This window comes from Ovis canadensis, chromosome X, assembly GCF_042477335.2.
Source record: "Ovis canadensis isolate MfBH-ARS-UI-01 breed Bighorn chromosome X, ARS-UI_OviCan_v2, whole genome shotgun sequence".
NCBI lineage: Eukaryota > Metazoa > Chordata > Mammalia > Artiodactyla > Bovidae > Ovis > Ovis canadensis.
This window is the reverse complement of record NC_091727.1, coordinates 888231-914635: the sequence shown is the minus strand read 5'-3', so window position 1 is coordinate 914635 and position 26405 is coordinate 888231. Positions and strand designations below refer to the sequence as shown.

At 52.9% G+C, this 26405-nt stretch overlaps 1 protein-coding gene across 1 annotated transcript; it reads right to left on the bottom strand.

The window, feature by feature from the left end:
• Positions 1-25: 25 nt before the first annotated feature.
• LOC138930899 (acetylserotonin O-methyltransferase) lies at positions 26-26405 on the bottom strand. Its single transcript, XM_070291324.1, has 8 exons — positions 26337-26405; positions 23261-23435; positions 20634-20763; positions 19977-20045; positions 9115-9233; positions 7868-8008; positions 4989-5111; positions 26-1013 (listed from the first exon to the last, which is right to left on the bottom strand). The coding sequence occupies exons 1-8, from the start codon at positions 26403-26405 to the stop codon at positions 802-804; spliced, it is 1038 nt and encodes a 345-aa protein (XP_070147425.1). The 3' UTR covers positions 26-801.

The following is a 26405-nucleotide window of genomic DNA, read 5'->3' as shown; positions in this document are numbered from 1 at the left end:
CTCCAAGTGTAAGCCACACGACATGCAGGGGGTGCTGGTGGCTCATGCCACTCCATTTATTGCAAGTCAGAAAGCTGCTAAAGGAGGAGGCAGTGACAGTCCTCATGACAGACCTCTTAGACCATCAATTCTTTTCTGCTTCCGCAAACTTAAACAATCTGAGATCTGTCCATCATCTATCCATTTCCTTGTGGATGAGTGTCCTGGGTCGGCCAAAGCAAACAAAGTCAAATGGGATCATGACTTAAAACCACACACATCCACCCTCCCTGAGTCCTGGAGACCGGACATCCGAGGTCAAGGGTCCCGGGGCTGGGCTCCCTGCAGAGGCTCCAGGGAACCGTCCTTCCCGCCTCTTCCAGCTTCCGGGGGCTCCGGGCGTCCGTCCCTGGGCTGGTGGCCGCCTCCCTCTAGTCTCCGCCTCCGTCTCCACGTGGCTTCTCCTCTGCGTCCGTGTCTCCCCTCTTGGGTGTCTTACAAGGACCTTGTCGCTGGGTTTAGGGCCACCGCCACCCAGGAGGAACCTCATCTCAGACCTTCACTCCCTCACAGGAAGGAAGCAAAATAGAATGGACTGGAAGGAAATGAAAATACGGGTAATGAAAGAAAGCAAGATAGAACGCAAAGTGACCACGCGTGGGCATAAACCTCATATCCCTCGACAGGGCAGGAAAGCAAGAAAAGCGGAAAACAGACGGAAAACAAGGGGGAAAAAGAAGAGAAGGCAGAAACGAAACGTGACGGACACCGCCTCTTCATCACCGGCGTTGCGTCATGGCGGGGGGTCACACGCTGCAGGGCTCACTTTCTGGCCAAGACTGCATCGTAGGTTCCCCCCGTCCTCCGGCACTGCACGTCTCGGAAGCCGGCGGGGGCCAGGAGCGCGCGGTACTGGGCGGGGGTCCGCTCACGGCCCTCGGTCTGCACCAGCATGTTCAGCGAGTACAGCAGCGTGGTCAGGGGGCCCCGCCCGTCCGCGTCCAGGAGGCTCTCGATGACCAGCACGCCGCCACCTGCCGCGGGGAGGGTGAGGGGTTGAGCGAGGGTCAGCCCGGACCCAGGACCCGCTGTCCACTCTCTTCTCACCCGGCTTCCTGCCTACACGCCTGCCGTGCAGATTAGCCCACAGCTCTGGGCATCTCCCACCCTCCCCTGCAAGATGGACCCTGACCTAGGACCCCCCGGGGGACAGACCCAAACCTAGGACCACCTGCAGGACACACCCTGACCTAGGATCGCCCCCGCTGTGGGACACACCCTGACCTAGGAAACCACTCCCCGAGGGACAGACCCTGATGTAAGACCCCCCAGAGACAGACAGACCCTGACCTAGGACCCCCACGGGACAGACCCTGACCTAGGACCCCCACGGGACAGACCCTGATGTAAGAAACACCCCCCCCCCCCGCAGGACAGACCCTGGCCTAGGACCCCGCCCGCCATGGGACAGACCCTGACGTAGGATCCACTGTGGGACAGACCCTGATGTAAGACCTCCTGCGGGACCGACCCTGACCTAGGACCCCCCTGCAAGACAGACCCTGACCTAGGACCCCCCCGAGGGACAGACCCAAACCTAGGACCACCTGCAGGACACATCTTAATCCCCCCGCGGGACACAGCCTGACCTAGGACCCCTAGCGGGACAGACCCTGACCTAGGACCCCCACCCCACAGGACAGACCCTGACCTAGGACCCCCCACGGGACAGAACCTGATGTAAGACCCCCCGCGGGACAGACCCTGACCTAGGACCCCCCTGCGGGACAGACCCGGACCTAGCACCCCCCACGGGACAGAACCTGATGTAAGATCCCCCGAGGGACAGACTCTGACCTAGGACCCCCCACGGGACAGACCCTGATGTAAGACCCCCCGCGGGACAGACCCTGACCTAGGACTCCCCTGCGGGACAGACCCTGACCTAGCACCCCCCACGGGACAGACCCTGATATAAGAAACACCCCCCCCCCGAAGGACAGACCCTGACCTAGGACCCCACCCCCCGTGGGACAGACCCTGATGTAGGATCCCCCTCAGGACAGACCCTGACCTAGGACACACAGCCACCGTCCCCTCTTCCCTCCCAGCTCTAGAGGCCAGCGTGACCCGTAGGCACTGGAGAGCGCACAGGATTAAGCCGGGCTGTGTCTACACACACTGCCCACCCCCCTCTGGCTGCACGGGGTGTAACCCGGAGCATGCTCAGTCGCTTCGGCCGTGTCTGACTCTTTCCCACCCCGTGGACTGCAGCCCCGCCAGGCTCCTCACGTCCACGGGACTGTCCAGCCAAGAATGCTGGAGAGGGTTGCCATGCCAGGACAGGGTCCTTATCAGACACACAAGAGGAGAGAAGCAGAGACAGAGGCGAAGCCACGTCAGAACAGACGCAGAGACGGGAGGGAGGCGGGAAAAGGACCATCGATCCCCAAAGCGTATCACTCGCAACGCAGGCCCGGGAAACGACACGCGACCGCTCTTTCTCATCTTCCAGCTTCGTCGCTTAGAAACAAATCCACAAAATGATGCGTCACGTCATTTTCGCTGAAAGCACAAACGCGGGTGTGCCAATCCAGCGATGGGGACACAGCTTATACACATTCTGACCCGATTCTCGGACCAGACGCCGCGTCCTGAGCCACGGTCTCCTGGCTTCCTTGAAAAGTCACCACGTCCCGCGTCCTTTTTGGACAATGGATCTCGTGGCTAGGAATGCCCACACTCCCTCCCGCAGACACCAAAGTCAGATCCGTGCATTGTGGGCAGTGATTTGCCACGATGCAGACACAGTGGGACTGACCATCAGTAGGAGGCTCGCGGGGAGAGGCTGAGATGGGACCTCCAAGCAGTGAGAACGTGAGGGAAAGAGCCTTGCCTCCAGATCTGGGGGATTCTCCTAGCTGCGCTGTCCAGAGAGAGAGCCTTCTGTAAGGTCGTGTTCGGACCATGCATGCAACTTCTGAGTGTGTCAATACATATTTCTGCACATATATGTACAGATGCAAACACATGTAACACACACATGCATACACACACACACACACCCATATAGACATGGGCTTCCCTGACAGCTCAGTTAGTAAAGGACCCGCCTCCCATGCGGGAGACCCAGGTTCAATTCCTGGGTCGGGAAGATCCGCTGCAGAAGGGATGGGCCACCCACTCCCGTATTCTCGGGCTTCCCCGGTGGCTCAGCTGGTAAAGAATCCACCTGAAGTGCGGGAGGCCTGGGATCCATCCCTGGGTCGGGAAGATCCGCTGGAGAAGGGAACGGCTGCCCACGCCAGCACTCGGGCCTGGAGAATCCCATGGGCTGCACACACACAGAGTCGGGCATGGCTGAGCAACTATCACAGCCCGTAAGGTAACCACATACACAGGTGTAGTATAGGTTTACTGTAAATACGTAGCATTCAAATATGTAAACTTTTTACATTTTAACATTTTTCATATTTATTTTTAAGGATATCCAAAAATAACACAAATTATATAACTATTATTTTATATTATTGACATCCGTGTATTCGTTTATTATTTAAAAGTAGATGCTTAATATATAAACTTTAAATGCAAATATAACATGCTTTACGTGTTATATATGTGCGGCTTCAGTTGCTCAGTTGTGTCTGACTCTCTGCGACCCCGTGGACTGTAGCCCGCCAGGCTCCTCCATCCATGGGACTCTCTAGGCAAGAATACTGGAGGGGGTTGCCATGCCCTCCTCCAGGGGATCTTCCCGACCCAGGGATCAAACATGCATCTCCAAGCTTCCTACACTGGCAGCTGAGTCCTTCACCACAGCACCACCTGAAATTTGTGTGTATATATGTGCGTAAGCTCCAATCCTTCAGCCACCTGCTGTGAAGAGCTGACTCCTTGGAAAAGACCCTGGTGCTGGGAAAGATTGAAGGCGGGAGGAGAAGGGGACGACAGAGGATGAGATGGTTGGATGGCATCGCTGACTCGATGGACATGAGTTTGAGTGAACTCCGGAAGCTGGTGAGGGACAGGGAGGCCTGGCGTGCTGCGCTCCATGGGGTTGCAAAGAGTCGGACACGACTGAGCGACTGAACGGAAACACAGCAAGTGAACCAGAGCCCACACAGTGTCACCTGCGGGGGAAACTCATGGTTTCTGTGACCTTGGAGACGCCGAGCCTTGATTATTCTAAATGGAAAAACTGCAGGCAGGCCACTACCCCACTTGACAACTTAATATTTTTTTCCTTCTTTTAACTAATTTTTTATGGACATATAGCTTCTTTACAATGTTGCGTTCGTTTCTGCCACACAGCAAAGAGAATCAGCCGTATGTGGCCATGTGCTGAGTCGCTTGAGTCGTGTCTGACTCTGTGTGACCCCAGGGACTGCAGCCCGCCAGGCTCCTCTGTCCATGGGATTTTCCAGGCAAGAGTACTGGAGTGGATTGCCATTTCCTTCTCCAGCGGATCTTCCCGACCCAGGGATCGAACCCAGGACTCCCGCATTGTAGACAGATGCTTTACCATCTGAGCCACCAGCTAAAGAAATGAATCAGTAAAAATAAATTTAGAGGACCAAGGTTTCAAACATCCCTCTACACAAAGTCAAAAAAAAAAAAGCTCACCATCAAGTAACTTCAGTATGCATTCAAACATAAACAATTCACTTTTGCGCAACACGCTTCCTAGAGCTCCCCCACCAAAGGGCTCTAGACACAACCCTCCATGAAAGACTTCACTTCTGAAAATGTCGCCGTACTTTGAGAACCTCAACTTCGCGGGGGGGATGTGGAAGAGTGTGGCAAAAAAAGAGATGATATGAGGGAGCCCGAGACGTGGTGATGTCTTGAAAAGGAAGGCAGCCTCCAGAGGGCGGCAGGAACTCCGGCCTCCTCACTCACAGACACACGTGACGACGCGGCTTTGCGAGCCCTCGGCGCATCGAGACACCAGTACCTCTGCCCTGAGTGGAGCCCAGGGCCCGGCGCCCAGCGTCCCTGCCACCTACCTGTCCTGCAGGCCCGATACAATCTCTGCAGCAGGTGGCAGCACTTGGCATCAGTCCAGTCATGCAGGACCCTGGCCAGGATATACAGGTCCGCCTCCGGGAGGGGGTCTTTGAAGAAATCCCCTGCAACACAGGTGCGGGGGCCTCTTGTCAGCCTGCCTGTCAATTCCACGTGAGCACACCTACGCCCAGCGTGGCTGGGTCACTTGCACACACAGACCTGTCCCCAGATCCCCCCAGCTGCTGACCTCCCGAAAGAGACAACGTCTCCGCGTGATGCTGAGACGATTCTGAACGATGGAATACTCCCTTTAGGCCCGCTTTCTGCATCAGCTCTGGACGACGGTTTTATTTTTACTCAACTTCAGAAACTCTCCTGTAAACAGCACCCCTAAAGCAGCAGTCCCCAACCTTCCTGGGCTTCCCAGGGGGCTCCGATGGTCAAGAACCCGCCTGCTGAGGCAGGAGCCCTGGGTTGGATCCCTGGGTTGGGAAGATGCCCCCTGGAGAAGGGAATGGCAACCCACCCCAGCATTCTCGACTGGAGCATCCCCATGGACAGAGGAGCCTGGCAGGCTACAGTCTGTGCATTGCGAAGAGCCGAACACGACTGGGCAACAAACGCCTTCCTTTCACGTCCGTCTCGTTTTGCCAGCTTCCAAAGCCTGCTTCTTTTTCCACTCTTTTTCCTTTAAACCAACGGGGCCTCTCCTAGTTTCTTTTTTCTTCTTCTCTCTTTCTTTCTTCTCTTTTCTCGTTCTCAGCCTTCCTTCCCCCTCCCCTTTCCTTCTTTCTGGTACTGGGTCTTGGAGCATGCAGGAACTTAGCCCCTGGGCCAGGGGCGGGACCAGGGGCGGGACCAGGGGCGGGACCAGGGGCGGGACCAGGGGCGGGACCAGGGGCGGGACCAGGGGCGGGACCAGGGGCGGGACCAGGGGCGGGACCAGGGGCGGGACCAGGGGCGGGACCAGGGCCCCCTGTACTGGGAGCTCACAGTCTTAGCCTCTTAGGCCACCGAGGAAGTCCCCCTAAGTCTCCTTTGCCCCATTTCCCAGGTGAGGCACAGAACTAACACCCTCAGCACATGTATCTCCAAGAAGATGCCCAGAGGTGGTTAACATCTCCGAGAAGATGCCCACGGTTAAGATCACGCTGAGGTCCTCCTTCTGAGCACAAAATCGAAGGGGGGGCTCCCCAAACTCAGTCATTCAGATTCAGTATATTTTAAGTCAATGGTTTTAAAAAATCCAACATAAAGACCCCCATTCCCCATGCCCCCCAAAAAAGAAAACTTCCTGATGATCTAAATTTAAGAATTTTAAATAAAAGCAGCATCCAGTCCTTCAAGGACACAGTCTGACACACCTTGAAATCCGCCTGTCGAACGCAGAATCATTGGAAAGGAGCTGACCCTTCACCTGGGTCAGTCAGAGTTACACACACACACACACACACACACACACACACACACACACCCCGCATATGGCCCTGGATGGAATGCTGGTGGCCTGTCCCTTGAGATGCCCTGAACTTGGAGGTGAACTTTTTAAAAAAATAAAATAAGGAATTAATTCCCCTGTTGTCCAGCGGTTAGGACTCTCTGCTTTCATTACCAAGAAAGCAGGTTCAACCCCCAGGCAGGGAACTAAGATCCCACAAGCTGCATCCCATGGCCAAAATCATAATAATAATAGGGAGTTCTTGGCAGAGCTCAGAGGGGACAGAAATGACACCCCCACCTGCTGTCTTCCTCCCAAGACAGCAGAGGAAAAGAGGCATGAACAGCCAGTTCCGTCTACACACGGAGGTTCGGGGTGTCTGCAGCTCAGACCTCGGTACCGAAGTGACGGCCCGCAGCTGGGAACCACGCCCCACGTTTCCAAGGCAAGCACAAGTCCCTCGCGGCGGTCGGCAAAGCTGCTGTGGTTTCTTAGCCTTGGGATGTCTGAGGAGCTTCTGTCTTTTCAGTCGATAACTGTCCCCTCACCTTGCCTTCAACCCACGTCACTCATTGCCACTCGTACACGAGCTGGTTGTAAATACCTACGTGAGTTTCCCGGGACGGCAGTAAGAAATGCCCAGAGACCAGGACATCCATCCTCCCCCAGCCCTGGAGACCAGACGTCCGAAGTCAAGGGGTCCCAGCGCTGAGCTTCCTGCAGAGGCTCCAGGGGAGGGTCCTCCCTGCCTCTTCCAGCTTCCGGGGGGCTCCAGGCAGCCATCCCTGGGCTGGCGGCTGTCTCCCTCCTGTCTCTGCCTCCGTCTCCACGTGGCTTCTCCGCTGCGTCCGTGTCTCTCCTGTTCTATGTCTTATCAGGACCCTGTCCCTAGGTTCAGGGCCACCCCCATCCAGGAGGAACCTCATCTCAGACCCTACACTCCGTCACCTCTGCAAACGCCTTATTTCCTAAAGTCCTGTTTACAAACTCTGGGTGAGGAGACACACTGAACTCAGCACAACACTCAGGAAAGAATTGGCTGCAGGAAAACAAGACCCTCCCACCGTTCCCCGTCCATCCTGCATCACAGTGCTGTTTAAACGCCCGTGTGCTCACTCACGTCCGACTCTGTGACCCTGTGGACCGTAGCCCCACCAGGCTCCTCTGTCCATGGGGATTCTCCAGGCAAGAACGCTGGAGTGGGTTGCCATTTCTTCCTCCAGGGGATCTTCCCGACCCGGGGATCGAACCTGCGTCTCTCGCGTCTTCCGCCCTTGCAGGCGGATTCTTTACCGCTGAGCCACCCGGAAGCTCCATTTTAAGGGGGGGTGTGTTTGGACGGTCCAGAAAGCCACGCTGAACGCCCAGCGTCTCCATCTCCCCAGCCCGCCAGGACCCGTCTGTTTCCCCGTGGACACAGACAGCGTTCCAGACACCCACCTTCATGGAAGCTGATCCGCTCATCCTCCCAGGCTGAGAAATGTCTCTTTGCCATCCGCACCACTCCTGGGATGTCAAAGACGATGACCCGACATCGCGGGTACAGGGACACGCACGCCCTGGCCAGAGCCCCGGAACCGCCTGCAAGAGGGCATGGACTGTGACGGCCCCCAGACCTGGGCGGTACCCACAGCCCGGTCTCCATGGTGACAGGCTCACTTACAAAGCCCTGCACCTAAGGTATCTTCCGGGCTGGACCAACCCGCACACCAACCTTCCACGTAGACCCTGACCTGATGGCTTCCCCTCGTCCGCCCAAGGACAGACGACGGCCAGGCAGAGGAAGCCCCTGGGCAGATGCTACGGGAAGACGTGCCCATGTCTGCCTGTGGGAGACATTTCCGGGGGACACCCGGGTGAGGGAATGGAGACCTCGCTCCAGATGCCAGCAGCGTGAACATCCCACAGTCAGGGATGTTTATTTTATAAAATAACCCCAACCTAAAGGTCCATCGATGGAGGTATGGATAGAGAAGATGTATAAATGGAATATTACGCAGCCATGAAAAAGAACAAACCGATACCATCTGCCGCAGTGCGGACGGACCCAGAGACGATCGTACTCAGTGAAGTTCGTCAGACAGAGACAGACAGATACCACGTGGTGTCAGCCGCACGTGGGACGTAAAATGCGATGCAAAGGAACTCAGGCGCGAAACAGAAATAGGCTCTCAGACACGGGAAGGAAACGCACAGCTACCAACGGGGAAAGAGCGGAGGGATAAATGCGCAGACTGGGACGGACGTGGGCGCGCTACTATAAACCACGCTGATCCGAGAGTGGGACGGACGTGGGCGCGCTACTATAAACCACGCTGATTGGAGGGTGGGACGGACGTGGGCGCACTACTATAAACCAAGCTGATACTTGACAAGTTCCTAGTGCACAGCGCAGGGAATTCCACTCAATATAGTGTGCCTGTGTGCTAACGCGCATCAGTTGTGTTCACCTCTGTGTGACCCCATGGACAGTAGCCCTCCAGGCTCCTCTGTCCATGGGATTCTCCAGGCAAGAATCCTGGAGTGGGTCGCCATGCCCTCCTCCAGGGGATCTTCCCGACGCAGGGACTGAACCCAGGAGTCCTGCAGTGGCAGGCGGATTCCTCACCGTCTGAGCCGCCAGGGAAGGCCAAGGGTCTACAAACAGGTTTCCAAACACAGCTGCGAGGTCCGGGGCGGACACTCACCCCCGAGGTCGCAGATGAGCGGGAAGGGGGACAGGTCGAAGGCGGCCAGCACACTCGCCCCCTCCAGCCTCCACACGTCCTGCAGGCCCTCCATGAACCGCAGCCTTTCGTCCTCGGACCTGGAACACGACGAGACGAGCCCATGAGAACCACGTGGAGTCTGGTGGGTATCACCCTGAGCAACAACCTGGAGGCCCCTGGGCTGAGCAGAGACCTGGGTCCTCCCCCCACCGGGGTGGAGCGCCAGGCCACCGGGTCAGCTGTGCAATGCGGGAGGCTGGAGGCCGCGGGGGTGTCCACACAGGCTGGGGGAGAGGGCTGGGCATGACGGGGATTCAGGGAGGTGGAGACAAGTGTACGGGGAGCTGGGTCCCAGGAGGAACGGGGAGGAGGGTCTCGGGAGGGGACAGAGGTGAGAAGGAGCCAAGGACGCTGGGAGCCAAGGTGGGTGGGGGGAGGGGGCCGGTGAGGGTCTCCTGGGGGCCGCCTCTCTCCTCTCACCCTCCGCTGAGGCTGCTCTGTGGCTTTGGAGTCAGTGAGGAGGCAGGGAGGCGGGGAAGAGTACACGGTGTGCAGAGTAGGCGCCAGGTCTCAGGACCCTCAGCAGTGACCACCCTACCCCCTTAATCCTTGGTGCATTTCCCGCCCCACCCTGGGAGCAGCCCCCACACGCTGCAGACAGTCACGAAGCCATCAGCATCGTCTGACTCGTCGTCAAAAATTCACCAGCACGGCCTGACCCCTGCGGCCTCATACGTCATCTGACGAGTCACCCACAGCTGACGCTGGTGCTGCCTGCAAAGCCCCAGGCTTGTCTCTTTCCACAGCCTCCCCCACCCCCAAAATAAAGAGGATTTCCCGGCTCATTCTGGACAGATCAAACGAGCGCCTAACTTTTCTGCTGGAGTATTACTCAGCCAAGAAAAAGAACAGATTACTCCCACTGATGGCAGCGTGGATGGACCGAGTGGCTATTATACTCAGGAAAGGAACTCAGAGAGAGAAAGACAGGCAGTATACCGCCAACAGGCAGGGACTAGAAATTCATGCAAACCAACCATTTTACCAAAAAAAAAAACACAGACTTAGAAAGCGTTAGTCTCTCTCTGCGACCCCACAGACTGCAGCCCCCCGGGCTCCTCTGTCCATGAGTTTCTCCAGGCAACAACCCTGGAGTGGGTTGCCACGCCCTCCTCCAGGGGATCTTCCCGACCCAGAGTCTGAACACAGATATCCACCATTGCGTGCGGATTCTTTACAGTCTGAACCACCAGGAAAGACCTAAACCTTGAAAACCAACTAATGTTATCAAAAATTTTAAAAAAAAAAAAGGGAGAAAGGAAAAATTGAGTTGGCGAATAACAAATACACTTTGGGCAAGCATCCTCAGGCACTTCAATCGTGTCCAAGTCTTTGTGACCCGATGGACCATTGCCCACCAGGCTGCTCTACCCACGGGATTTTCCCAGGCATGAATGCATATGTCACAGATGATGGAAATGCACGTACTGAGCAGTGTGGGGCAGTCTGGGGAACACACAGTAATCAGCTTATACGGGCAAAAGAACCGAAAAAAAGAATAAATAGACGCGTCTCTGTGTCTCACTGAACCAACGTCCTGTACACCTGAAACAAACCTATCACTGACGCTCAACTCTGCTGCTGCTGAGTCGCTTCAGTCGTGTCCGACTCTGTGCGGCCCCACAGACGGCGGCCCACCAGGCTCCGCCGTCCCTGGGATTCTCCAGGCAAGAACGCTGGCGTGGGTGCCATTTCCTTCTCTAATGCACGAAAGTGAAAAGTGAAAGTGACGTCGCTCAGTCGGGTCCGACCCTCAGCGACCGCATGGACTGCAGCCCACCAGGCTCCGCCGTCCACGGGAGTTTGCAGGCAAGAGCACTGGAGTGGGACGCCACTGCCTTCTCCGATCCTCAATTCTGCTCCACTGCAAAGAAACCACGAAACAACGAAGAGGACAAAGAAAAGCGAAAGCATTGCCTGGAGCAATGCTGCCGCCTTGTGGCCGTTTATGGTAACAGCGACTATAAAAGCCGCGTTGACGGGCCCTCAATATTCCCAAGCTCTGCACGGGTCCCCAGTAAAGTACTACTGCGCTCCTAGACATCTCCTAGGGGTGGTCAGCGAACGAGAACTCAAACCTGGGCAGATGATCCCGAAGCCAGTGTCAACAGGTACCTTTAACCTGCACTCATTAAAAGCAAATCACATGAAATGATCTCAACACAGTTACGCACTAGGGAAGGGAACAACAGACGGGTTCCAAATTGGGAAAGGAGTCCACCAAGGCCGTATATTGTCACCCTGCTGATTTAACTTCTGCAGAGTCCATCATGAGAAACGCTGGGCTGGAAGAATCACAAGCTGGAATCAACATTGCCGGGAGAAATATCAATAACCTCAGATATGCAGATGACACCACCCTTATGGCAGAAAGTGAAGAGGAACTCAAAAGCCTCTTGATGAAAGTGAAAGAGGAGAGCGAAAAAGTTGGCTTAAAGCTCAACATTCAGAAAATGAAGATCATGGCATCTGGTCCCATCACTTCATGGGAAATAGATGGGGAAACAGTGGAAACAGTGTCAGACTTTATTTTTGGGGGCTCCAAAATCACTGCAGATGGTGACTGCAGCCATGAAATTAAAAGACGCTTACTCCTTGGAAGGAAAGTTGTGACCAATCTAGACAGCATATTCAAAAGCAGAGACATTACTTTGCCAGCAAAGGTCCGTCTAGTCAAGGCCATGGTTTTTCCTGTGGTCATGTATGGATGTGAGAGTTGGACTGTGAAGAAAGCTGAGCGCCGAAGAATTGATGCTTTTGAACTGTGGTGTTGGAGAAGACTCTTGAGGGTCCCTTGGACTGCAAGGAGATCCAACCAGTCCATCCTAAACGACATCAGTCCTGAGTATTCTTTGGAAGGACTGATGTTGAAGCTGAAGCTCCAATACTTTGGCCACCTCATGCGAAGAGCTGACTCCTTGGAAAAGACTGTGATGCTGGGAGGGACTGGGGGCAGGAGGAGAAGGGGACGACAGAGGATGAGATGGCTGGATGGCATCACTGACTTGATGGACGTGAGTCTGAGTGAAATCCAGGAGTTGGTGATGGACAGGGAGGCCTGGTGTGCTGTGGTTCATGCAGTTGCAAAAAGTCGGACACGACTGAGTGACTGAACGGAACTCATGGCCCAGCAATCTCACCTCGAGGCATATACCTGGAGAAAACCATAATTTGAAAAGATACACGCACCTCGACGATCACAGCAACACTAGTCACAATATTCAAGGCGTGGAAGCAACCAAGCTGTCCGTGGACAGAGGCGCAGACGAGGAAGGCGTGGGATACGACGCAGAGAAAGAAGCCGTGCTGTACACCACTGTGGAATATGGCTCAGCCGCAAAAGGAGAAAGAAGCCAGCTGTACTTAGCATACCAGAGCCACTTTGCTGGGGTGAGGAACACGCAGCATCAGGGATTACTAGCAAGAGGCAAACCAGATTTCAATGCAATCACTTGGCACCGGTCAGAATGGCCGCTGCGAACAACTCCACAAACACTCAGTGCTGAAGAGTCTGTGCAGGAAACAGAATTCTCCTCCTCCCCCCCGGGAATGCAGATGGTGCCAACCACCGTGGATAGCAGTGTGGATGCCCCTCAAACAATTAAAAAAGAGAGAGAGAGAGAAAGAGAGAGAAGGCAATCAGAACACCCCTAACACCACACACAACAAGAATCCGCAAACAGTCTAAGACCTGGATGGAAGGACAGGTTCCATGAAATTCTCAGGGGAAATACACACGGGACACATTTTGACACCCACCCCTCAGAATAGTGGGGCCTCCCTGGTAACTCAGCTGCTGAAGAATCTGCCTGCAATGCAGGAGACCTGGGTTCCATCCCTGGGTCGGGAAGAGCCCCTGGAGAAGGGAAAGGCTACCCACTCCAGGATTCTTGGGCTTCCCTGATAGCTCAGCTGGTCAAGAATCCGCCTGCAATGCGGGAGACCTGGGTTCCATCCCTGAGTCGGGAAGAGCCCCTGGAGAAGGGAAAGGCTACCCACTCCAGGATTCTTGGGCTTCCCTGATAGCTCAGCTGGTCAAGAATCCGCCTGCAATGCTGGAGACCTGGGTTCCATCCCTGGGTCGGGAAGAGCCCCTGGAGAAGGGAACTGCTCCCCACTCCAGGATTCTGGCCTGGAGAATCCCACGGGCTGTATAGTCCACGGGGTCGCAGAGAGTCGGACACGACTGAGCGACTTTCCGTTAGAAGAATGAAAACTAAACCCAAAATGAAAACAGGACCTAATTAACCTTAAAAGCGTTTCCACAGCCAGGACATCCTCAAGGAAAGAGAAATCCCTAAAATTGTGGCGGGGTGGGAGGATCATTTTCAAACGAAGATACCTGCCAGAAATTCATCTCCAAAATCACAACCAACCCATGGGAAAAAAAAAAAAAAAACAGGGGGCCAAAGATGGAAATGCATATTTCTTCCAAGAAACTATTATAGAGGTTGCGTTAGATTCATGAAACGTGCTGGGCACCAGGAATTATGAGAGAGAGGCAGATGAAATTCCAGCGAGGTATCACCTCACACAGCTGAGGATGATTCTGGTCAAACCCTCGACACACATCCGATGCCGCAGAGGCGGTGGGAGAGCAGGGGAGCCTCCTCCGGGGATGCTGGGGATCCAGACAGGTGACGGGCATCATGCGGGACAGCGTAGGGGGCGCCTGAAACAATGGAAGCCAGAACGAAATGGGAATATTCCACAAGACCGTACAGAAAGGTGCACTTCAGGGAAGAGCGAGCTCTAAGTCAGAAGACCAAGACTGTGAGCTTCAGGCGGAAAACACAGTCGGGACGGCCTTGCCATCCACTGAGAGCGATGAGAGATACGCCAAAGTAAGAAAACAGGACACAGTTAGCCGCCAAAGAATCTGCACAGCACGGGGAACCCCACGTGAAAAGATAACACTCACAATGGCGAACAATCTTTGCAAACCAAGATACCCACGGAGAACTGGTGTCTGACACACAGAAACAGCTTGTGCGGCTCTGTGTCACACACACACACACACACACACACACACACACAAGAAATAAAGGGGACAGAGATTGAAACGGGGATGTCTTCCGAGAAGGCAGAGAGATTGCATTAGGGACATGAAAACGTGCTAAGCGTCCCTGCTTATTAGAGAGAGGCCTCTTTAAAGTCCGGTGAGGTATCTTATCACCATCTTGTGAGAACGGGCATCTCACAAAATCTCCAAAAATAAACGCTGAAGAGGGTGTGGAGGGGAGAGAGCCTCCCTGCATTGTTGCTGGGAATGGGGAACGGTCCATGTACGAGAGAGAAGAGTATGGGGGTCCTTCAGAGAACGAAATAGTGAAACATCTTAGGACACGCTCACCCCGACCCCGGGCACAGAGCCAGAGAAACCCCAGGGTTTCCAAAACATAGGTACGCTCGGGAGATCACAGCCGCGCCAGGAAAATAACCAGGACCCGGAAACAGCCTGAGCGTTCGGGGACAGGTGAACGGGTAAAGAAGCCGGGCCACACAGACACGACGGACCATTAACTCAGCCCTGGACGGGCAGGAGAGAATGCCACGTCCAGTCTGAGACAAGGAAGCAGAGAAGGTCACACCTAGACAAGGAAGGCAGACAGGGCGAAATATCACAGGAGACCACCTGGGGCTGGAATCTAACAATGGGTACAAGCCAACTGCCTTACACAACAGGAACAGACGCTGGAACAGAGACAAGAAACTTACGGGCCAAGATTACCCCAAAATGCATCTTATGGGTGAGGGGCCTGGTGCCATTCTGAGTTTTGAGACTTTCCTTTGTTTCGTTAGCAGCCTGCTAGTGACGATATAACATCCCGCTGAAGACTAGCAGAGGGGGGCACTCTTTCTGCCCCCTTCTGATGCCTATGTCAGAAGCTCTGTCTATCTCCTTTATACTTTAATAAAACTTTATTACACACACACACACACACACACACACACAAAGAACCTTAGGCTTATAAAAACAAAAAACGTTAGTGATGAGGGATCCATTAAGAGTTTGCTAATAACACACACACTTCTTCAGGCTGAGTCGCTCAGTCGTGTCCGACTCTTTGCGACCCCGTCGACCGTGGCCCAGCAGGCTCCTCTGTCCGCGGGATTCTCCAGGCAAGAACACTGGAGCGGGCTGCCACGCCCTCCTCCAGGGCATCTTCCCGACCTGGGGATCAAACCCTCATCTCCTGCATTGCAGGCAGATTCTTTATCCACTGAGCCACCAGATTAATATACTGAAACAGGTGATGAAAAAATGACCTATTGATCCGCAGAACCGCCTCTACTGAACACACTCTAACCGCCTCTGTGGCGGAAAAATGAAGAGATAAACACGTGCGTATAATGAGATCCAAGGTCCTGTGCGCTGGAAACAAGGGCCAACACTGCGCAAAGGAAGCGTTCTCCAATGGAATCTAACATTTCTACTACAAACGAGGGGAAGAAACGGTTTATGGAGAAATGCTGCCACCTCGTGGCTGGGCTTTGTAACGACAAACATAAAAGCTGTGTTTCAGTTCAGTTCAGTTCAGTCGCTCACTCGAGTCTGACTGTTTGCGACCCCCTGAATCACAGCACGCCAGGCCTCCCTGTCCATCACCAACTCCCGGAGTTCACTCAGACTCATGTCCATCGAGTCAGTGATGCCATCCAGCCATCTCATCCTCTGTCGTCCCCTTCTCCTCCTGCCCCCAATCCCTCCCAGCATCAGAGTCTTTTCCAATGAGTCAACTCTTCGCATGAGGTGGCCAAAGTACTGGAGTTTCAGCTTCAGCATCATTCCTTCCAAAGAAATCCCAGGGCTGATCTCCTTTAGGATGGACTGGTTGGATCTTCTTACAGTCCAAGGGACTCTCAAGAGTCTTCTCCAACACCACGGTTCAAAAGCATCAATTCTTCGGTGCTCAGCTTTCTTCACAGTCCAACTCTCGCATCCATACATGACTACTAGAAAAATCATAGTCTTGACTAGATGGACCTTAGTCGGCAAAGTAATGTCTCTGCTTTTCAATATGTTTACTGTCGTTAAACTGAAGGCAGGAGAGGAATTGATGCTTTTGAACTGTGGTGTTGGAGAAGACTCTTGAGAGTCCCTTGGATCCAACCAGTCCAATCCTAAAGGAAATCAGTCCTGAATGTTCACTGGAAGGACTGATGCTGAAGCTGAAACTCCAATACTTTGGCCACCTGATGCGAAGAGCTGACTCATTTGAAAAGACCCTGATGCTGGGAAAGATTGAAGGCAGGAGGAGAAGGGGACGATAGAGGATGAGATGGTTGGATGGCATCACCGACTTGATGGACATGAGTTTGAGCCAGCTCCGGGAGTGGATGATGGACAGGGAGGCCTGGCGTGCTGCAGTCCATGGGGGTCACAAAGAGTCGGACACGACTGAGTGACTGAGCTGAACTATATATATATTAGTATAATGAATAATCAACAAAAAGAAGACAGGACCTCCTCTCCCTGAAGAGCATTTGCACAGCAAAGAAAGTCCTGAATGAGAGAAGCAGACAGTGTTCAGACTGTAAAAAAAAAAAAGTATTTGCGAATGAAGACACTCACAAGAATCTCACCTCCAAAACTTATAAAGAGCTCATGCATCTCAATATGACAAACACAGACAACCCAAGAAGAAAATATATTTATATATATGCCAAAGATCAAAATGGATATCTTGTCCAAGAAGGCATACAGGTTGGCATCAGGCCCATAAAAAGATGCTCAGCATCAGTAATCATTAGAGAGAAGCAAATCAAAAGTGCCATGAGGCATCCCTTCGAACAGGTCAGAATGGCCATCTTCGGTAAGATCTACAAACATTAAGTGGTGCCAAGGGCAGACGAAAAGCAGAACTCTCCTGCACTCTTGGTGGGGAGCTAAACTGGTGCACCAAACGTGGAAAACGGCATGGAGGTTCCTTATAAAACTTCAGCATCCAGCAACCGTACAATCCAGTAATCCCACTTCTGGGCTCAGATCCAGAGGAAAAGTCCTGTTTCAGAATAACACACGCCTTCCTGTTTGCGGGGCAGCAGGAGACAGAACGGCCAAGATACTGAATCTGCCGAAACGTCCATTGACAGGAAAAGGGAGGCAGGGTGGTAAGGCCTCTGCTCAGGAACACGGCTCAGCTACAGAGCAGAAAGGAAGGAGGCCGCTGCCAGCAGCCTGGACGGGCCGAGCGACTACCGCACCAAGTGACGGGAGTCAGACAAAGACAGGTGTCACAGGACCATGACGCGGGCTCTAGGCGCTCACCAGACGGACTGACAGACACAACGGAGCCAGACTCTGAAACGGAGTAAAGAAACTCATGGGTGAGAGGCGCTCAGTCGTGTCCCACTCTTTGTGACCCCACAGACTATACAGCCCATGGGATTCTCCAGGCCAGAATCCTGCAGTGGGTGGCCTTTCCCTTCTCCAGGGGATCTTCCCAACCCAGGGATCAAACCCAGGTCTCCCAACAATGCAGGCGGATTCTTTACCAGCTGAGCCACCAGGGAAGCCCAAGAATCCTGGAGTGGGTGGCCTATCCCTCCTCCAGGGGAATCTTCCCGACCCAGGAATGGAACCGGCGTCTGCTGCATTGCAGGCGGATTCTTTACCAACTGAACTACCACTAAGGCTGAAAGGAACTTATGACTGTCAAAAAAAAAAAAAAAATTATGGGAAAGAGACAAAGGAAAGGTTAGGAGTGAACATATACCCGCTCATATAAACGGAATTGAGGATCAAAAAGTCTGTGCTGAATTGCACAGGGAAGTCTACTGAACATATAATTACCTCTGTGAGAAGAAGAACCCAAAAAAGAAATAAACCTCTATGCATAACTGAATCAAACTCCCGAATACCTGAAAAAAAGAAACACCACGTGGAAACTCAACGCTGAGGCTGCTGAGTCGCTTCAGTCGTCTCCGACTCTGTGCGACCCCAGAGACGGCAGCCCACCAGGCTCCCCCGTCCCTGGGATTCTCCAGGCAACAACACTGGAGTGGGTTGCCGTTTCCTTCTCCAATGCATGAAAGTGAAAAGTCAAAGTGACATCGCTCAGTCGTGTCCGACCCTCAGCGACCCCATGGACTGCAGCCCACCAGGCTCCTCGATCCATGGGAGTTTCCAGGCAGGAGTCCTGGAGCGGGGCGCCATTTCCAACAGAAGGCAACGATGAAAATACAAAAAAAAAAAAGGCGGCCATGAAGAAATGCTGCCACCTTGTGTCCGAGTTTGGAACAACAACCTAAAGGCTGCGCTGAAGGGCCCTTGACCTTCACCCGGTCGACTGGGCTCTAAGCATGAAACTGCTGCCCTCCAAGAAGCCTTCTAGGGGCGGTCAGCGGAAAGAGTTAGACGCTGGGCAAGGTGCACGAATCCAAGTTCAAGAGGTACCTTTAGCTCACACCCCGTTAAGAAAATCACATGAAAAGATGTCAGCATCGCTCTTGAAAGTGTTAGTAGCTCAGTCGTGCCTGACTCTCTGCAAGCCCATGGACTCCTGACTACATCAGGCTCCTCTGTCCATGGGATTCTCCAGGCAAGAATACTGGAGTGGGTCACCACGCCCTCTTCCAGGGGATCTTCCCAACCCAGGAATCGAACCCAGGTCTCCTGCACTGCAGGCGGATTCTTTACCAGCTGAGCCACCAGGGAAGTTGCTGAATATTAGGGAATGCAAATCAAACCTACAACAGGTATATCATCTCTCACCGGCCAGAACTGCCATTATCAAAAACTCTACAAACATTAAATGTCTGTAGCTCGTGGAGAAAAAAGGAGCCCTCTGCAGTTTTCGTGGGAATCTGTACTTGTGCAGGTATTATGGAAAACGGTATGGGACGTTCTTAAAAAACTAGAGATGGCGGTATCGTTCGATCCCGTGGTCCCGCCGCTGGGGCGTACACCTGGAGAAAACCAGAATTAGAAAAGATACGTGTACCCCAGGGTTCATCAAAACACTCTTCACAACAGCAAAGACACAGAAGCAACCTCAAGGTCCATCAGCAGAGGAATGGAGAAAGAAGACATGGTGCGTATACAGGCTGGGACATTCATCAGGTGTTACAAAATGAAATCATGCGTATATTTGCATAACCGAATCCCTTTGCTGTAGACTGGCAATTCATGGAACATCGTGAATCAATACTATTGCTGTAACGTTTCAAGCAAGCTAGATGCCCACCGAGAGAATGAATAAAGAAGTTGTGGTACACGTATTCAATGGAATGTCACTCAGCCACGAAAAGGGACGCCTTTGAGTCAGTTCTAATAAGGTGGGGGATCCTGGAGCCTGTTACACAGAGGGAAGCAAGTCAGAAAACAAATATCTTGTACTGAGACATACGCATGGAATCTAGAAAGTCGGTGCTCCTGAAGGCATTGGCAGGGCATCAGTGGAGACGCAGATGTAACCGAACAGAGTTACGGACCCGCGGAGGTAGGGAGGAGGGAGAAGGCGGGAGGTGCGGAGAGAGGAACTCGGAAACGCACGTCACCATATGTGAGGCGGGTAGCCGATGGGGATCTGCGGGGTGACTCAGGGGGCTCAAACCAGGGCTCTCGGCCAACCTAGAGGGGTGGGATGGGGTGGGATGGGGTGGGATGGGGTGGGAGGTGGGAGGGAGTTTCAAGAGGGAGGGGACGCAGGCAAACCCACGGCTGATTCATGCGGATGTCCGGCAGAAACGCACACAACACTGCAAAGTGGTTGTCCTTCAGTGAGAAATACAGAAATTGATTCTAAAGCAGGTCGCCAAGTGGGTGGCAGCATCACCTGTAGATGGCAGAGAAGAGCTCCTCGGACGGGATCCCGAAGGCTTTCGGATACTGGTTCCTCCCTTCCCTGAAAACGAGGAGGAGACCGTCACTCAGGCCCCAAGAGGTCACTGCTCTTGGTTCACGCAGCCTTGCGCTCACAGACGCCTGGCACCACAGACGCCTGGCGCCAGAAACGAGTAACCCAAGACTACTCAGGAATCGTTTCCCACTTTGCAGTTCAGTCCAGTCCCTCAGGCGTGTCCAACTCTTTGCAATACCATCAATCACAGCACACCAGGCCTCCCTGTCCATCACCAGCTCCCGGAGCTTGCTCACACCCATGTCCATGGAGTCGGTGATGCCATCCACCCATCTCATCCTCTGTCGCCCCCTTCTCCCCCCGCCTTCAGTCCTTCCCAGCATCAGGGTCTTTTCCAGTGGGTCAGTGCTTCACATCAGGTGGCCCAAGCTTTGGAACTTCAGCTTCAGCCCTTCCAGTGACTGCGCCCTTTATCCCTGCTATGATCCCATCAGCTCCCCCTCACACCGTCAGGCATTAGACCCGGGAGTCTGGAGACCCGTGCGAGAAGAAACCTAACATGTTGGTTCCTGGGACGCCCGGAAGCCAGCCCGCAGGCAGCCCTGGGGACTCGGGGGCGCGGCTGACACGCACCTCACTGCCTCGGCCAGGTGGCGCCAGCAGACGTAAGCGGTCCTGCCCGAGTACAGCAGCATGTCCCGCTGGGACCTGGGGCTGCCTCTCACCAGGTAGGTGCTGGCGAGCTCCGTGTTGGCATACACAGCTGAAACCAAACAGAACAGAGGGGGAAAAAAAATAAAGTTAGACACCCAGGCATCGCCAGGATGCCAGCAGTGCCTCTGGCAACTTCCTGATTGGAGACGTGACTCTCGCCTGGGACCGTCGGAACCCCGACAGCTGGACCCTCGGTCCCAAAGGACCGGCTGACCTGTGGTGCAGGGGCTGCGTGCCCTGCCTGCTGCCTTCAGCTTTGGTAAATCCCGCAGAAAGATCCGATTAGCAAATGGAAAGGGCCAGCGAGCCCCTGTGTTGTTCAATCCCTCAGTCGCCTCCGACCCTTTGCGACCCGTCGACTACATGTAATACGTGTCTATGGGGCTCCAATCCTCCGGCCACCTGCTGCAAAGAACTGACTCCCTGGAAAAGCCCCTGATGCTGGGAAAGACTAAGGGCGGGAGGAGAAGGGGACGACAGAGGATGAGATGGTTGGACGGCACCCCCGACTCGATGGACATGAGGTGGAGCAAACTCTAGGAGATGGGGAAGGACAGGGAAGCCTGGCGTGCTGCAGTCTATGGGGTCGCGAAGAGTTGGACACGACGGAGCGACTGGACTGAACTGAATCCGCTCACTGTTTCTGCCCAATCTGTACCTGCCGAATGCTTGCGGGGCTCCAAGGGGTCCCCAGGGCAACAGAGCCGCAGCAGGAGGTTCTCTAACCTGGTCCCTGAGCCGAGCATCCCCGCGTCTCCGGGTCGGCAGCTTAGCCCACATCCCGACGTGCCTCCCCGAGGGTCTGCAGGTACAGCAGGCTCCTCCCGCCCCCAGGAGCTTCCCCGTGAACGTCCACCATCCTCCACAGGTGTGTTCTGGCCAGACCGCAGCCCGCGCTGGGGGTTCGAGGTCGGCACTGCCAGTGGGGGAAAGGGACGGGGCTGCAAAGCTTACTCACGGGGCGTGACTGCTGGATTCCCAAGCCCGCAGCCATCTGAGTACCATCAACCCCCAAACAATGTCCTCCTCTTCAAGTTAACTCACCCTCACTGTTTGCACCCCCTAAATCCCACGGGGACGCAAGTCCTTGCTTCAGGGAGAAAGCCTATCACCCACCCCTACCGTTGCCCGCCCAGCCACCCCTACTTTGTCAGGCAGTGGTCCCTACACTTTGCAATTTCACAAACTCTCAAGATTCTAAAAGAAAAAAACCATCTGAGTGACTGAGATAGGGTTAGACAATTTTTAATTTTGCAAAGAAAGGGCATTAAAAGTAAACACTGGCAAGGACCATCTTCTGTAAGAGGAAAGCAGCTTCAATACCAAAACAAGGGTATGATCTTAACACAAAGGGCAACCCTTGAAAAGCAGTTGAGCATGATGGAAAAACTACTCCCGTGTAACTTTTCGGTCACGTTTCTGTCTTGTTCCTTGGATATTTCATCAGGGTTTCAGTGCAAACACCAGCCTCTCGAAACTTCCTGATCCACAGTCAGCAAAAGACAACCGGAGTCTGGTACCCGGTTTTGGCCATCTGTTTTTGCCAATAAAGCTTTATTGGAACCTTGTTCCATCACCTTTTCTGCTAAAAAGCTTTATTGTAACGCTGTTTCACTGCCTGTCTGGTCTATAAAGCTTTACTGGAACCCTGTTCCACAACCTGTCTATCAATAAATCTTTATTGGAACCCTGTCTACCATCTGTCTAGTCAACAAGTCTTTATTGGAACCTTGTTCCACCACCTGTTTTGTCAATAAGCCTTTATTGGAACCCTGTTCCACCACCTATCAATAAATCTTTATTGGAACCCTGTCTACCACCTGTCTAGTCAACAAGGCTTTATTGGAATGTTGTCCCACCACCTGTTTTGTCAATTAACCTTTATTGGAACCCTGTTCCACCACCTGTCTGGTCAATAAACCTTTATAGGAACTCTGTTCCACCACCTCTCTGGCCAATAAAGCTTTATTGGAACCTTGTTCCATCACCTGTTCTGCTAAAAAGCTTTATTGTAACTGTTTCACTGCCTGTCTGGTCTATAAAGCTTTACTGGAACCCTGTTCTACAACCTGTTTTGTCAATAAAGCTTTATTGGAATCCTGTTCCACCACCTGTGTTGACAATAAAGCTTTATTGGAACCTTGTTCCAGCATCTGTTTGGTCATTAAATCTTTACTGGAACCTTGTTCAACCACCTGCCTGGCCAATAAAGCTTTACTGGAACCCTGTTCCACCACCTGTTTGATCAAGAAAGCTTTATTGGAACCCTGTTCCACCACCTGTTTGATCAAGAAAGCTTTATTGGAACCCTGTTCCACCACCTGTCTGACCAATAAAGTTTTATTAGGACTCAGCCCCACCCAGCTGCTGTCTCCAGCAGCTCTGATGCTCCGAAGGCAGAGATGAGTGTCATCTGCAGAGACACAGTGGCTAGCCCACCAGGCTGAGAAGGCTTACTCTGTGGCTCTTTCCAGAAAAATAAAACGGAAAACTGTGCTAAGAGTGTGCCTTTAAAACGCCTTCTTCCAAAGAGCCAGGGTGCTTACCTTTTCCTCCCCTCACGGCGGCTTGCAGCAGCTTCAGGGACACGCAGGTGTCCAGCAGCAGCTCTGTCCCCCGGGGGCTGGAGCCCAGACGTGAAGACACTGCCGCTGAGTCCAAGGGCTCCAGGGCCTCTGCCAGGAGCTCAAACACCCCCAGCTCACAGGCAGCAAAGAGAACCTCGGGGCAATGAAGCCAGAGTCAGCCTTAGTTCTCAGGAGACTCACACTCTCAGGAGGGTGAGTCAGACAGAGAGGGAGAAATATCACACGACATCCCTTACACGTGGGATCTGTAAAGAGATGATGCAAACCAACTTATAAAACAGAAAGAGACTCACAGACTTAGAAAATGAACTTATGGTTGGTGGCGGAAAGGATGGTCAGGGACTTTGGGGTGGACATGGACACACGGCTGTGTTTAACATGGAGAACCAGCAAGGACCTGCTGTCCAGCACAGGGAACTCTGCTCCATGTCACGTGGCAGCCTGGATGGAAGGGGAGTTTGGGGGAGAATGGGTACGTGTACATGTCTCGCTGAGTCTCTTTGCTGTCCACCTGAAACCATCACAGCATTGTTCATTGGCTATACCCCAGTATAAAATTAAACGTTTACATTAAAAAGGCCGTATCCATTCCTGTTCTGTTGAGACTGTATTAACTCTTATTCTGTTAAGATCATATCTACTCTTCTTAAAGTTCTATTAGTTGTTATCCTTAATAGGTTGCTCAAAGTCCTACTATATTAAGATGGTGTTAAGCTTTATCCTCTTAAGATGGTATCAGCTCTTGCGGTGAGCTTAGTATTAACTCTTATTATACTAAGTTTTAATGACTCTTGTTCTATTGAGATGTCATGAACAGCCCATTAAGAGTGTTCAGACTTTCTTCTATCAGGATTTTATTAACTCCCCTTGTACAAAGGTTGTATTCAGCCGTATTCTGTTCACATGGAATCAGTTCTCACCCTGTTAAACTTGTGTTGATTCTTGTTCAGTAAAGTTGGCACGATCTCTTACCCTGCTGTGATTATACAAGCGCCTATATTCAGGTTCTATTCACTCTCTGCTGCCAGGTTTCAGCAGACAGGCGCCTCTGGGGTTTCCCCTGGTGGCTCAGACAGGAAAGAATCTGCCTGAGAATGCAGGAGACTCGAGTTTGATCCCTGGGTCGGGAAGATCCCCTGGAGGAGGAAATGGCAACCCACTGCAGTATCCTTGCCTGGAGAATCCCATGGACAGAGGAGCCTGGAGGGCCACAGTCCATGGGGTCGCAGAGTCGGACACGACTGAGTGACTAACACTTAGCCTGCAAGGATAGTATAAGCCCTGTATTCGGGTTTCTTTCACTCTCTGTGAAAGAAGATTTTATGAACCCCTATTCCAAGGGATTGTAGTTCATTTTCTTGCCTTAACGTTGGGTGCACTCTGGTTCTATTGAGGTATTATAAACTCTCCCTCCATTTAGGTTGCATTCCGGTCTTTTTCTATTCACATTTATCCGCTCTCTTCATACGAAGGCTGTCTTCAGTCATCCTCTGTTAAGATGGTATCAGCTCTTGTTCTGTTAAAGGGGTGGTGACTCTGATTCTGTAAGGCTGCAGGACGTTTCATTCTCTGAAAATTGGGTGCACTCTCATCCTATCGAGGTTTTATCAATTGCCCTATTGAGGTTGCGTTACGTTTTATCCAATTAATATGGCGTTGTATTAATATGGCGTTTTATCCAATTAATATGAGGTTGTATTAACTCTTCCTATAGTAAGTGAAGTGAAGTCGCTCAGTCGTGTCCGACTCTTTGCGACCCCGTGGACTGTAGCTCTCCAGGCTCCTCCGTCCATGGGATTCTCCAGGCAAGAATACTGGAGTGGGTTGCCATTTTCTTCTCCAGGCGATCTTCCTGACCCAGGGATCGAACCCAGGTCTCCCGCATTGCAGGCAGACGCTTTAACCTCTGAGCCACCAGGGAAGTTGCAGTCCCTCTTGTCTGAGATGTTTTGAACTCATCGTACTAAGGTTGTATTCAGATTTTATTCTATTGAGTTTTTAAATTATTTTTATTTGTATTATTAGTCTCCACCAGGTCTTAGTCGGGGTATGTGGGGTCTAGTTCCCTGACCCAGGGCCGAACCCCGGGCCGCTGCGTTGGGAACTCCGAGTGTTAGTCACTGGGCCCTCAGGGAGGTCCTTCTATTGAGGTTTACTGAGGCTCTGATTCCACTCAGGTTGGATTCAGCTTTATCCTCTTCACACTGGATTCACTCTTGTTCTATCGAAATATTTAGTTAATTTTACAGCAGCAGCTTTACAACGCTGTGTTAGTCTCTGGACAGCAAAGGGAATCAGCCATCGCTTACACATAGATCCCCTCCTATTCTGCATTTTCTTCTCATGTAGGTCAGCAGAGAACTCCGAGTCGAGTTCCCTGAGCTGTACCGCAGGTTCTCACTAGTCCTGTTTTATACACACGATCAACAGTGGATATGTCTCAATCCCAGCCTCCCAAGCCATCCAAGATTTTATTAAGTCTGTTTCTCTGCTGAGGTTCTATTAAGTTTTATCCTCAACGCCGGATTCACCTTTGTTCTACTGAGATGCTATTTCTTAATACTCGGCTTATATTAAGTTTTATTCTAGTAAGATTGTATGCACTCTTGTTTCACTAACAATGAAAACAGGGTAAGTCAGTCAGTCATGTCTGACTCATCGTCGACCCCCATGGACTGTAGCCCCCCAGGCCTCTCTGCCCACGGGATTCTGCAGGCAAGCATCCTGGAGTGGGCTGCCTTTCCCTCCTCCAGGGGGTCTTCCCGACCCAGGGGTGGAACCTGGACCTCCAGCACTGCAGGCAGATTCTTCACCAAATGAGCCCCCAGGGAAGCGCCTCCAAGTGCAGTTCTGAGACGCCACTCCGTGAGGGCCAACACAGGCCTGGAAGGGCCCCAGTGCCCGTGGACACGCCCAGAGTTCCAGCACACCCTCGCGCCCCCCGGAGGAGACCCCGTCCTCACTCAGCACTGAGTGCCTGTCGTCCTCCTCACCTCCAGGCAACAGAACCCCAGCCGATGGGGCCTCTTCCTACCTGGGAGACCATGAAGCCGTTGGCGTATTCCTTCAGGAGACGGTAGTCGTCACCCTCCTGGGAGCACAT